The sequence below is a fragment of the Podarcis cretensis genome (assembly GCF_951804945.1).
Source record: "Podarcis cretensis genome assembly, chromosome: 6".
NCBI classification, from domain to species: domain Eukaryota; kingdom Metazoa; phylum Chordata; class Lepidosauria; order Squamata; family Lacertidae; genus Podarcis; species Podarcis cretensis.
The window spans coordinates 59,456,713-59,469,366 of NC_137175.1; the positions used below are offsets into that span (position 1 = coordinate 59,456,713).

The 12,654-nt window shown below is 45.9% G+C and overlaps 1 protein-coding gene across 1 annotated transcript; it reads left to right on the forward strand.

Moving 5' to 3' along the window:
• Positions 1-358: 358 nt before the first annotated feature.
• On the forward strand, positions 359-12,644 carry LOC307219258 (lanosterol synthase-like; the record flags this gene model as incomplete). The annotated part of the gene is made up of 12 exons (XM_079982307.1): positions 359-400; positions 1,151-1,204; positions 1,585-1,656; positions 2,312-2,362; positions 2,620-2,769; positions 3,746-3,842; positions 6,862-6,967; positions 7,686-7,751; positions 9,908-9,988; positions 10,321-10,491; positions 11,468-11,546; positions 12,465-12,644. Exons 1-12 carry the CDS (start codon positions 374-376, stop codon positions 12,642-12,644), a joined length of 1,134 nt encoding a protein of 377 aa, XP_079838433.1. The 5' UTR covers positions 359-373.
• Between the last annotated feature and the right edge of the window lie 10 nt (positions 12,645-12,654).

The following is a 12,654-nucleotide window of genomic DNA, read 5'->3' on the forward strand; positions in this document are numbered from 1 at the left end:
GACATCTGTCATATGTGCACAGATGAGCACAGATGCTCAGATGGCAGTTTCATCACTAGGAGTTCCAGGGGGTTGCAGGGGTGGGGAAACCAAAAAGGGCATGCACACTCTATAAAGATATCTCTGCCCCCTATCTGATGTGCAAATGTGGCTTGCAGTGCAGTGGGATAAAATGACCTTGCTGCGTTTTAAGCCAGTGATGTGAACATATCCTTATTTGCAGTATAGGCAGATCTCATGCACACCCATGCCTCACTCATGGTGTTGTATGGAAGGGATATCAGGATGATTTGGGTCTCCTATTATGCAATGCAGATAGGTAACTACATGGTCTTGTGTCTGCTATAATCTCTGCTTTTTATATCTCTGCAGGATGGGACAAGATGGTATGTTAATAAAGGTACAATAGTGTGAACCAATATGTTGGGAAATATTATGGGCTGCAATCTGCATTGCTTTGGTGACTCTGAAGCTCAGCTGTCTTCTCCTTGCCTGACAGCACCAGCTTATTTGAAGTGAATATCAAAATATCAGGAGATCCAGTCATGGCTCTCCTGCATAAAGTGTAGCTTCACCCCAGGGTTAGGGCTAGGAGATAAGATGTAGGATAATACCAGGTCATGTAGCACCTTTTTAAAATGCGGATTCAGATCTTATCTGATGTGCCAAGAATCTCAAAACACATGCTGCTTAACTGAGAGAACAAGAGGGATTGATCAGTACACAATACAATCAAAACGAGGGCCAAGCGAAGGTGCAGAAGAGCCCTTTAGTTACTGATTTACTCCCAGTGCTCTTGCTTTCTTTTAAAATAGTGTATTATAAAATAAAAATGGGAGGAAACCAATTCTTCACCACTCCCACACAATTCTGACCACACAAATTTCAGAGGCTTCCACACCAGTCCACCCACATCTTTCCCCATCTTCTACTCAGTTAAGCAGGTGGGCTTATCACCGTTCCATGAGACATTCCAGCCCTTAAGGAAGGTGCAGAGCAAGGCCAGTGGGGGAGGGTGTAGGCTGGGAAGTGGGCATGACTGGGGAAGCATCCAAAGGGCTGGTTAGAGAGGACTGCATTCAGCTCCCAGGCCAGTGGTTTTCCATCCCTGATCTAATGGACAAAACTGTTCTTCCTTTCTTTATATCAGGTCATGGGATCACAGACCTGGGATACATCATTTGCCATTCAAGGCTTCTTGGAGGTATCATTTTATATTGTCAAATCTTCTGCTTTTGTTCTCTCCACAATAATTTCCATTTACATATATATTTTAGATGAATGAACTGGCATGTAGAATGTGTGTGTTCATTATTTAACCAAAGCACACGCATTATGAGATCCGAACACCTCGTATGCCTGTCATGGTTAACCAAGAAAGGCATGTTCTCCAGGTGATTCTTAGGACATGAGGTCCAGAAATCTACACACTGAGTATTCCTTTTGTAACACTGAAGTTATCCCTGAAGAACTTGCCTTTATTTTTGTGGCTGTCCAAAGTGATGATTTTGTGTAAATGTCTGAGATTTTCTCTGTGACTTTCCTGGGTCAGAATCCTTAAACATAACTTCTGTCTTTTTCTAGGCTGGGGTTCAGAACAATCCTGACTATGCATCCTGTCTGAAAAAAGCCCATGAATTCTTGAAAGCCTCTCAGGTAAAGCACTGATCTTGGAATAACATACACAGGGACTCATTACTGCTTTCAGCTGTCTCAGCAAAAGAATCAGGAGGGAAACGCTTGTCTCTTTTTGCAAAGTAACATTGACAAGTAATATCAATTCGGTTTTATAGTGTGGCTTCAGTCCTGTGTAAAACCTTGTCTATCCACTGCAATTTACCTCAACTGACACTATGTGTTATACGCAGTATGAATCCTATTCAGAGCAAACCAATTCAGGTTAATAAACCTGCCCAATTTGAGTTCATAAATTTCAGTGAGTTTGCTTTGAGTAGTGTTAGCACCGGACACAACCCTATGTGCTGCCATTGCATCAGGTTGTAGCCATATTCTGTCTTCTAAATTACAGAACATATTTCTGACTGAGTTTATTTATTTATTCTTTTCTATTGTTTGTTAATTATTGCATAGCCCATCTTCTTCTCCAAGGAGCTTAAGGTGGCATACATGGTTTTCTTCCTCCTTACTGAATCCGCACAACGCTGTGAGGATTTTTAGGCTGAGAGGAAGTAGGGATTGGCATCCTGGTCTCTCAGGTCCAACACTCAAACTGTTATGCCACACTGGCTTTCTCTGGTTATAAATATATTCTGATTATCTTTTATTAATATGCTGCTAATCTGTTTTTCAGATTGTAGATAACCCACCTAACTACCAGAGATATTATCGCCAGATGAACAAGGTACATCCTGAATTGTGTCCTGTCTGTGTGACAGATAGCCAGCCAGCAAAAAAAAAGAGTCTTTAAGTTAAGTGTTAATTCTGAGAACCTAAGGAGCCTGCTGGTTTAGGCCAGGGCCCATCTAGTCTAGTATCCTGAAGAAGAAATATGGATCACCTGTCAAATCTCTGGTTGCTTTATTGGGATCTTTTTGGGAGGAGATTATTCTACACTGACTGCTGCCCAAGGAGTCCTAATGTATTTTCTTCAATATCCAGGGTGGATTCCCCTTCAGCAATCGAGAGAATGACTGGATAGTTGGTGATTGCACTGCTGAGGCCATGAGGACATTGATGCTGCTGGAGGAAAAATGCCCCTTCATAGAAGATCATGTGGCACCTCAGCGCCTCTTTGATGCTGTCAATGTGGTGAGAAGGGGGAAAGCCCAGAAGAGAAAATGGGAAGCAGGCAGGAGGAAGCTATTGTGGGAAGACTGAAGTCACCTAGCATTCAGTAATAGCGCTGAGGAGAATATTGGTTTTGTAGGACCGTAGGCTAAGACAATTGGTGGAAGTGTCCCTATGGCAGCATTGTATCCTCTGTGAAGGATGATCAGTCTTGAAGTTTGAGTTCCTTAAGCACAGGTAAAGGGTTGTAAGGTAGCAGGACTGAGAGCAATCTCCCCCAGTAAGCTGGATCGAAAGCTCACTGGGCTTTAGGATTGACAACAGATGTACCATTGATCTTGTTCATTAGAAAGTAGCTATTGCATCATTACAGTTTACTTACAATTTGAAGTCAAATACATAATCTGTTAATCTCTAAATTAGCAAATTTTGTCCTGAAATCCTCATCATAGTCATGAGGAGCAATGACACTTTCTAGGGTTTGCTAGAACAACAGAATCTCCCCATCCACTGAGTTCTCCATTGGCCTAATATGGTGAGAGAGGGCCAACTGGCACGACTACATATGTACGGCGAGCCACTCTCCTTTTGTTTAGTTCCACTTAAAATAAAGAGATTGGTTTGTCAAGAGCACAGACTCTGATTTTACACACCATTGTAGCCGGGTGGAGTGGCGCCTGAATTGCATTTGGTGCTTGTGGCAAAGTCTGAAATAGCAGGAATCTATCCAGACTTGAAAAACAGAAAATGGCCACATGAATCATGGGAATTCTTGCATAGAAAGGGGCAACTAAAATGATGGAGTTGGAGGATCTCCTCCATAACATTTGGGGTTTTTTATTTTATAAAAAAGGCAAGTGATGAAGGGGCACAGGAGTGGCTGGTGGGGCTGGACAGGAGCGACCAGCCATGTTCCTCTGCAAGTAGGACAAGGAACACCATGACTGTTCTTAAACCCTCTCCCCGCCCCCCCCATCCCACTTGTACTTTTTTGCAGATTCTGAGCATGCGAAATTCTGATGGTGGTTTTGCTTCTTATGAAACCAGACGAGGGAGTAGGCTACTGGAGATAATGAACTGCACAGAGCTGTATGGTAAGAACACAGCCTTGATATCAGAACAACTTAAATGGGAATCTTTTGTGAATTCTGGTCCTCTTTACAATTTCATAGTTTTGGGGATAGAGACCATGAACTGAAGTCACATGTTTGAAGGCAGTTTGTTTTGGCCATAGGACCTTGGCAATTGTTCACGTTGTCAGAGTCCACTGTAGGTGCTGATAGGGGAGATGTTCTAAGGCAGGCTGGTGGTTGGTTTCTGGAACGGGCAGAACAAAGATGGCGTGATACAGACAGTCCATGTGGCTCTGACCATGGAACCAAAATGAGAAACAGGTACACAAAGTCAGCTAGAAATCAATGGTCTCCTCACATCACACACCGTCTGACTGTCAAAACTCTGAAGCCACCTCTCCCAGGATGACCCCAGCACCTCACAGCCTTCAGGGAGGGGACACTTTCCCTTGAGGGCATTCTGCTGTGAACTGCATGCCAGCAGGGAGTGTGGCCAGAGCCATCTCTCCCTCCTTTTGCCACACCCTCTTCTCTTCCTCTCTCTCTTTTGCTCTGTGCCCAACAGGCTGCGAGGGGAGAGGCCAATAATTCTCAACTGTTTGCTTGCAAAGGGATTTCCTCACCCCATCTGTTTCACCTCCACCACCATCTTCCTCTCCCTTCGGGCTCTTCCTGCGCTTCTAAAAATAGGCTGAGGTCTGTATGTGGCCCTCTGGAGGCAGGCTGCCCACCCCTGATCTAGACAAGGAAGGATCTCGCTGATAGTCCTCTGCACAAAATGCATGGCCGGTTTTCCTGCAGTGGCGTAGCGTGGGGGGTGCCAGGGGTGCCGGCCGCACCGGGCGCAACATCTGGGGGGGGGGCGCGAGTCCAGAGGGAAGGGACAAGCAATCGAGGCTTGGTTGGGGTGGGGGGTCGTCGTCTCCGTTTGGCCGGCCCCCCTCGAGGAAGCGGGAACCTCTCCAAGGCGCAGCGCGCCGTCAGTGGAGGGAAGAGAGCCGCGCAGCAGCAGCAGCAGCAAAGCCGGGAGGAGGAGGAGGTGGAGGCGCCGCCTGCCGCAGGATCCGATCCGAGCCTGCTAATCGCTTGCTGGGAATTAAGCGCCTCAAAGAGGCAAAGGAAGAGGTGGAGCCGCTGGCCCGGCCGGGAGGAAGCTGGAGAGAGCAGCGCGCCTGGGCGCGGCGAGGTTGGGTAGGTGCGCCCTGGCTGGCTACCCGCCTCCCGGGCTCAGTGCCTCCATGACTCCTCCAGCAGCGATGGGAGGGGGGTCTGGAGCAGCCCCGGCTGGCCTGCTCCTGCTTCTCCCCCGCCTCCTTCCCGTTGCCGGCGCCTTGATCTCATCCGGATCAGGGACGAAACACGCCCATCCTTCGGGTCACTGCTTCATTTCTCCAGGAAAAGACAGAGGAGAGGAGAGGGATTGCAGGGGATTGCCAAGCGCGCGTGACGCAAAGGGTCTGCCCACGCGCTGGCTGAGCTCCGCGTGGCGGGGGCGGAGGGAGGCGCTCTGCACATGCTTAGGAGGCGCTCGCTCTTTCCGAAGAAGGACCCGGCTACTGGATCAAGGCCACAAGGGCCCACCTAGAGTGGCCAAGCAGACGCGTCAATGAGAAGCACTCGAAGCAGGACCGGGGCACAAGAGCGCTCTCCCTTCCTGCTGTTTCCAGGCAGTGGAAGCGTGGCTGCCTCGAGGGCTTCCGAGATACCCTGGGGTGAAGTCCCGCTTCACCTTCTTGGGAGTCCCTCTCTTATGCTTTGGGGGGGGGTAGCAAGGGGATCCAGCTTCTGCAGGTTAGGTGGGTTAAACACTAAGACTCGCTAGGCAATTTGGCTTCTCTTGACTAGGGCAACAGCTAAATTTATCTCTGCCAACATAACGACTACCACATATCTCTTTACTTCTGCTCTCTGCTGCATAGGGGACTTGCTTTCCCAAACAACTCTGGCTTTTATTTTTAAATGGGGGAACAGACACAATTTGCTTTTTGTCCCAACAGCCCTGGGTGCAATATGCAATCTGTTTTGCACCCAGTATGGTTTAACTAATATATGGAACCAGGGGTGCCAACTTGGATAAAACATGAGGGTGGGGACAGGTAAGCCCTGCATAATCGATCACATGATGCAACACACACACACACACACTATTTGAATGACAATGCCCATTAACTTTGTGGGGGCCCTCAAATATTTTATGGGGGGAAGGGACCTCAGCCCCTAGGAGTTGGCTCCTATGTATGGGGCAATTCTATCCTCAAGTTATACTGGCAGGATATGATTGCTGCTGAGTCCCATATGTCAGAATAACTCCAAGTTATGACAATGTAAGGAAGCTATGTTGATGTTACAGTGCCTAGCTTTACATTTCCCAAAATAGTAATTGCTTTGGCCAAAGGCTGTAAGGTACAAAATGACCAATGAAGGGAACGCAATGGTTAGAGTGCTAGACTATGACCTGGGAGACTAGGGTTTAAATCCCCACTCAGCCATGAAGCTCACTGGGTGACCTTGGGCCAGTTATCATCTTAGCCTAACCTACCTCACAGGGTTGTTGTGAGGATGAAATGGGGAGGAGGAGAACCATGTACACCACGCTGATATGCTTGGAATATAAAGGTGACATATAAATGTAATAAACAAACATAAATAAATCTGTGGCATCAAAGGCAATGTCCTCAGAGAGCAGCTGTTGCATGCAGTGTTGTAGTGTGGGGGGTGCAGGGGGGGCCGGCCGCACCGGGCGCAACATCTGGGGGTTAGGGTTAGGGGGTGCAAATCCACGGGTTAGGGGGCGCAAATTACTTGCCTTGCCCCGGGTGCTGACAACCCACGCTACGCCACTGTTTTCCTGATAAGCTTTTGGTGGGCAAAGGGCTGACATTTTGACTGTTGTTTTTATAGAGTTTTTTTTTTTCTCCTGCTGTTTAAACTGCTAGGTTTTGGCTCCCTTTTAAAGGATATTTTCGGGGATGCTAGCATTTTATAAATCTGTAAGCCACCTTGAAACATAAAGTAAAATACTTCACTTTATGATTTTCAGCTGACTGTATGGTCGACCACACCTATACAGAATGTACTTCATCCATAATGCAGGGATTGAAACATTTTGGGAAAAGATTCCCAAATCACCGGGAAGATGAAATCAGGTAAAGGTATGGGGGGAAATCCCCACAAGATGAGAAGGATATTATTGTTACAGCATGAATTCATATTCTATAGTCTTGAATTCTGTATTATAATAGAATATTCCATGTTAAGAGCTCAGGAGTTGCAAAGACTGATTTTTATTTTTTATTTTTTTATTTTTTGTATTTGATTGCAACTCCAGTCATTATTTAAAATATATACATATACCTCCATCTGCTTACATACCTGGCAACTAATGATCACACGGTACATCTGAAGTGGACTCCAGTCCATAAAAACTTTTGCCACAATAAAATGTGTTAGGCTTTAAGGTGGCACAAGACTCTTAGTTGTTTTTGCTGCAGCAAACCAGGACAGCTACTCCTCCGAAAATGTTTATGTACATGTAACTTACAGCATACGTGTTATTTCCAAAATAGAAGTGATACAGTATGTAAACACTCTTGATCTTAATTAGCCATCACCTGAGAGGCTGGTAGGACCACTACTGGATCACAGCCTGCTCTAAGGTGGGTCACAATAGCAACACTAACGTTGTTAAAACATTAAGAAATGGGCCACTAAATGAATGTTTTGGGTGGGTCCAAGTTCTGAAAAAGTGGAAGGCTTCTTTTGGCCATTGAATGCCATTGTTACACGGAGCTTGCCTTAATGACTGTCTTATCCAGAACCTGGTTAGCTTGAAATGTAAGAAGACTCCTTTGTTTTTCTTCCCAGTGATACTCTAAGTAAGGCTTTGCAGTTTTGTCGTAATATGCAGAAAGCTGATGGCTCCTGGTTAGGGTGAGTGGCTTACAAATATCCCACACTGAACTTGACTGTGGCACTGGTTGGCAGAGTTTCTGAATGCATACATAGTGTTCTCAAAGAATGACTTTGCTGACTGAGCTGTGGAAACCTTCACCTTTTGAATGCCTTTCCTACACAACAGTTTGACAGATAAAAAGGAGAGAACTAGCTAATGCAACATGCTGTTCCATTGTTTCAGCTGGTGTGTCATCCTAGTAGACGAAGTGCTGTGGATCAGCTGACCACTTGTAGTGTAGTTGACAGTCAGCTGTACTATGTTGATATGGACTATGATTGTGGCCCAGTGCAACCCCTCGGGGGACGTGGATGGGGCAGGTCCTTTGTCCTTCATGGCCAATTGTTTTCTTCAACTGACCAGAGGGGATGATGGGAACGCCTGTCAATTTTTAAAATATAAATTGGCCAATAGTGACCTGATAGTGGAGTGCGGCTTCAGCAGCAGAAATAGATACTGAGGGTTCACTCCAGTCCTCCGCTGGAGTATTTAAGCCATCTGCACTGGGAGCCAGCAACATAGCTGGCAGCTGATCATCCCACCCACCTAAAAATTGGCATTGCCTTTGAGGTAAATGGGCAATGTGTATGGAGGACCTTGCTGTGGAGATAATCGCTCACTGTTTTCAGGACCAGGAAGGAATTTGCATGCAGACAAATTGGGCCCAATTGGTGGTTTTGCCTTCTCATAGCAATTGTCACAACTTTCAGTGGATAAGGCATGGGATGAATTTTTGGTCTATTTCTTGGGGGGTAAAATGGCGCATCACCCCCTTCATTTGGTGCCTTATCTCAGGGATCCCTGGTAAAGGGGTTTGGATAGAAGATTCTGTCCAGAAGTCCAGATGTGGGCAGACAAGCATAGAACTTTCATTTGGTGGCCTGGGGGGGGGGTGGTCAGTTTGGTTGACCTGTGTCTTGAGGTGACCCATCACAGGCACAGTCCTGTTTATCTGCATTTGCACTGGCGACAGCTTGCTCTTTTGGTATGATCTACAAATATGAAACTATTTTGGGATGGAGGGTAAAACACAAGCAAGGAACGGGATTTCTCATAAATGCACAGAATTGCCTTCTCGCTGTGGAGGGGAATGCTGCAGCCTAACTCTGTGCACGGGAATGAAAGGATGAGTATGCAGCCTCTTTTTTGATGCAATGAGATCCTAAAAATAAACAGAGCTGGATCAGACTTAACCCTGATGCATGAAATAGGCAAATTCAGCATGTGGCAGCTAAGAGGGCAGTTAGGGGTCTTCTTCACAACAAATAACTGGTGTTAGCCTGTCTGAGGAGTGATTTGAAACCAGCAGCCTAAAATGTAGTACCAATATCTAGGCATCAGCAGCTTTTTCCACCCTCAGTAAATCTATGTCTGTTCTGAGGCAGGATTTTGTGACCATTCAGCTGGGCAGTGTTTTAACGATGTGTCTGCATAAGGTAGTTGCACAAACCTTCACATTATCATTAGATTTAGAGGGGAAACATACTGGTATTTTAAAATGGGGGGAGTGGGTCTTTTTGTCAGTAACACTGTGTACTGATCCCATACCGATCCCTTCATGAGTCATCATGAGAATTCACACCCTTAGATCTACAGCCAGTAAGAAAAATAACTGGTTATATAAATTAGATCTAGTTAAATGTACAAGAAAAAAATAAAATAACAAGTTATATAGCAATAAGAGATTCTGACTTTGACTAGGAACATGAAATTCGAAAGATTCTCACATTGTAGGGGGTTGGACTAGATCAGGGGTCAGCAAACTTTTTCAGCAGTCTCTTAGATTTGTGGGGGGCCAGACTATATATTTTTTTTTTGGGGGGGGGGGAGAACAAATTCCTATGCCCCACAAATAACCCAGAGATGCATTTTAAATAAAAGGAGACATTCTACTCATGTAAAAACACGCTGATTCCTGGACTGTCAGTGGGCCAGATTTAGAAGGCGATTGGGCTGGATCCGGCCCCCGGGCCTTAGTTTGCCTACCCATGGACTAGATGACCCTCATGGTCCCTTCCAACTCTATGGTTCTATGAAACAAACAGTGAATGGAAGGGAATACTCAAAGGGTGTAGTCTGTCATTTGTCTCAGTATCTTTCATTCAGCAGCTGATGGGTTTTTCTTCCCTGACAGGCGATGGGGCGTATGCTTCACATATGGCACCTGGTTTGGACTAGAGGCATTTGCATGTATGGGATACATCTACCGTGGTGGGTGAGTAAGTAGCCTTTCGGGCAGAAGATTAGTATGAATGTTGCTCTGCTGGGAGCCCTTGATGGAGCTTAGCTTCAGGGGGGTGAAGCGGAGAGACCGTCAGGCTCCTCCACCCAAAATATCAAAGGCGGGAGAGTCATGTGCATATAATATTGACAGTGCCAGACCCTATGCATGCTTACTCAGAAGTAAATCCAGCTGAGCTTAGTGGGCCTTACCTGCAGGTAAGTGTGCATAAGATTATTTGGATGCAGTCAAGGCCAACAGTGGAACAAAACCCAATGAGGCATCTCATGGGCTATTTTTTCTCTTTCCCCTCTCATATTTTCTAGGGAGGCATGCAAGGAAGTGACCAAAGCCTGTGAATTCTTAGTCTCCAAGCAAATGGAAGACGGTGGCTGGGGAGAGGAATTTGAATCCTACAGGTTTCGCAAATATATTCAGCACACTGTTTCCCAGATCCACCAAACCTCCTGGGCTCTGTTGGGGCTGATGGCTGTTAGGTAAGCACAGAAGCTGGCAGTTACCTACCTTAGCAAAGGCTTCTGTCTGCTTTTGCCCAAGTGGTTTCTGCAGCAGGTAGACAAACCAATTAAGGCGTGCTAAAGAAACATGCTTCTAAGTTCATGGGGCTTTGGCAAGAGGGGGTTGATCTGCCCCAAGTCCATTTCCTCCAAAGGCTTTTTCACAAAGAAAACATTATCCATACACTATGAGTGCATTGCATCACTTGCATAAATTTGTTCTGGGCCTGTTGGCTGAAGCAGGCTAGCCATGGGAGATGGAGCTACCAGCACCCAAAAGCAGTGAGCTGTGTACCTTTAAAGCACATGACTTTCCCTAGAGAATCCTGGGAACTGTACTTTATCCTTCACAGAGCTGCAGTTCCCAGGATTCCTTGCAGGAAGTAATTTGCTGTAAACCTATGGTGTGTATGCAGCCTAATCCTCCATCACAAGAGGTGCCTCCTTCTGGAAGTATCTGGTTGTGCTTATTTTCACTGGGTGCCATTACTCCTTTGAAAACCTGTGGAAAAACAGGCCACAGACTTCCCTCTCACATGTTGTGTCCCTCATGCCGGAGAGCTAGCGTTTGCAAACTTACAGAGGACTGAATTTTCCTGCAGCTTGGTATGTAGATGTTCCCAGGTGCTTCTTAGTCCAAACAATTGAAATAATGCCAAACAAAGAGGCAGTTAAGGCCGTCTTAAGGAATGGGGTGGAGGCCTCACAATTTCATTTATTTAGCTTCACTTTTCAGAACTTGTGTGAAGGACTCATGCACTTACACGTCTTTCCACTACGGGGACCCATTGAGTTTCTGTGACCCCATGAGGGGCTTTTTTCTTTTAAAAAGAAATTGTAGTCATATAAGCTTCTTCCCAGAAGAAAACTGATAGGCTTTCCCCTCGCTCCAGCCCCCAACCCTCACTGGGTGCTGATAACAAAACTAATGTCAAGTATTCTTGTGGCATTGCAGATATCCTGATGTTCGGGTTCTGGAAAGAGGAATACAAGTTTTGATTGACAGACAGACATCGATTGGGGAGTGGCCTCAGGTGTGTTACAACTTTTAATTTCTTTTCTTAATCAAGTATCCTCATAGCAATATAATTTCAAGGTTCACAGAAACAGTATATTTCAGCCAGCTATGAAATGGATCATGTCCTCCAAATATACATAAAATGAATGAATGAAGAGCATTTTCCACCAAGTACTGAGAGTGGGAGTGGCTAAGTTGTTGCCTTCCAGCCTACACAGGCAATAGACAGGGATGATGGGAGTTGCAATTCAGCAATATTTGGAGGACCAAAGGTTATCCACCCCTCACTTACTAAATGAGGCAGATCCGAATGTACTCCCTTTGGCGTTGTTGCTGTCATAAAGATGCTTCTCGTAGATGGCTGCAATGTATTGTGGACACACATGGACACTTGTGTGGCATTGGCAGCTGAGATCTTACAAGTGCTTCCCATATTCTCCCTCTATTGGACACTCTGATGTTCCTGTGGGAAGTATTCTGTTGCCTTAGGTACCCAAGTGATTCATGTACCTGTCTTGTTACTGCTGTGGCATCAAAATGTGCCATCAGGATTGAGTTTGTGTGGTATCAGAGCACAGGACACAGCTGGCCCTACTGTTACATGTGGCAGGTCAGAGGGGTGCCCTTAAAAAGCCATAGACTGCCAGTTAATTATTTTATTTTTTAATCATGGAACCATTTGGATATTCTGCCTGAGATGCCACAATGTCTTTAGTCACCTTTCCTACATTTTAATTGGCTCTGGTCTCTCATTCCTGCTTCCAGAGTCTTGATTGCCAGCCAAAAGCTCAGTGATACTGTATGTGACAGTTGCTCTTAAAAGAGGTTGCAGTGATCATACAACTGGGTTCTCAAATGGAATTTAGTCACCATGAAGTCAGGACAGAAGACTGCATGTCGGTTGTTCAGGAATTTCTCTCTTGCCTCTCTTCAGGGTGACATCGCTACAGCGTTCTACAAATCTGGGACTCTGCATTACAATGCCTACCGAATCATCTTCCCTATCTTTGCACTTGCCCGCTTCACCCGGCTATATCCCAGCAGCCCTGTCGCTAAAGGACTCCTGAAGAATGGATCTGTGCATTCAGCGCAGAGTCAGAATGGAGGGTGCTGAGCAGAGGTGC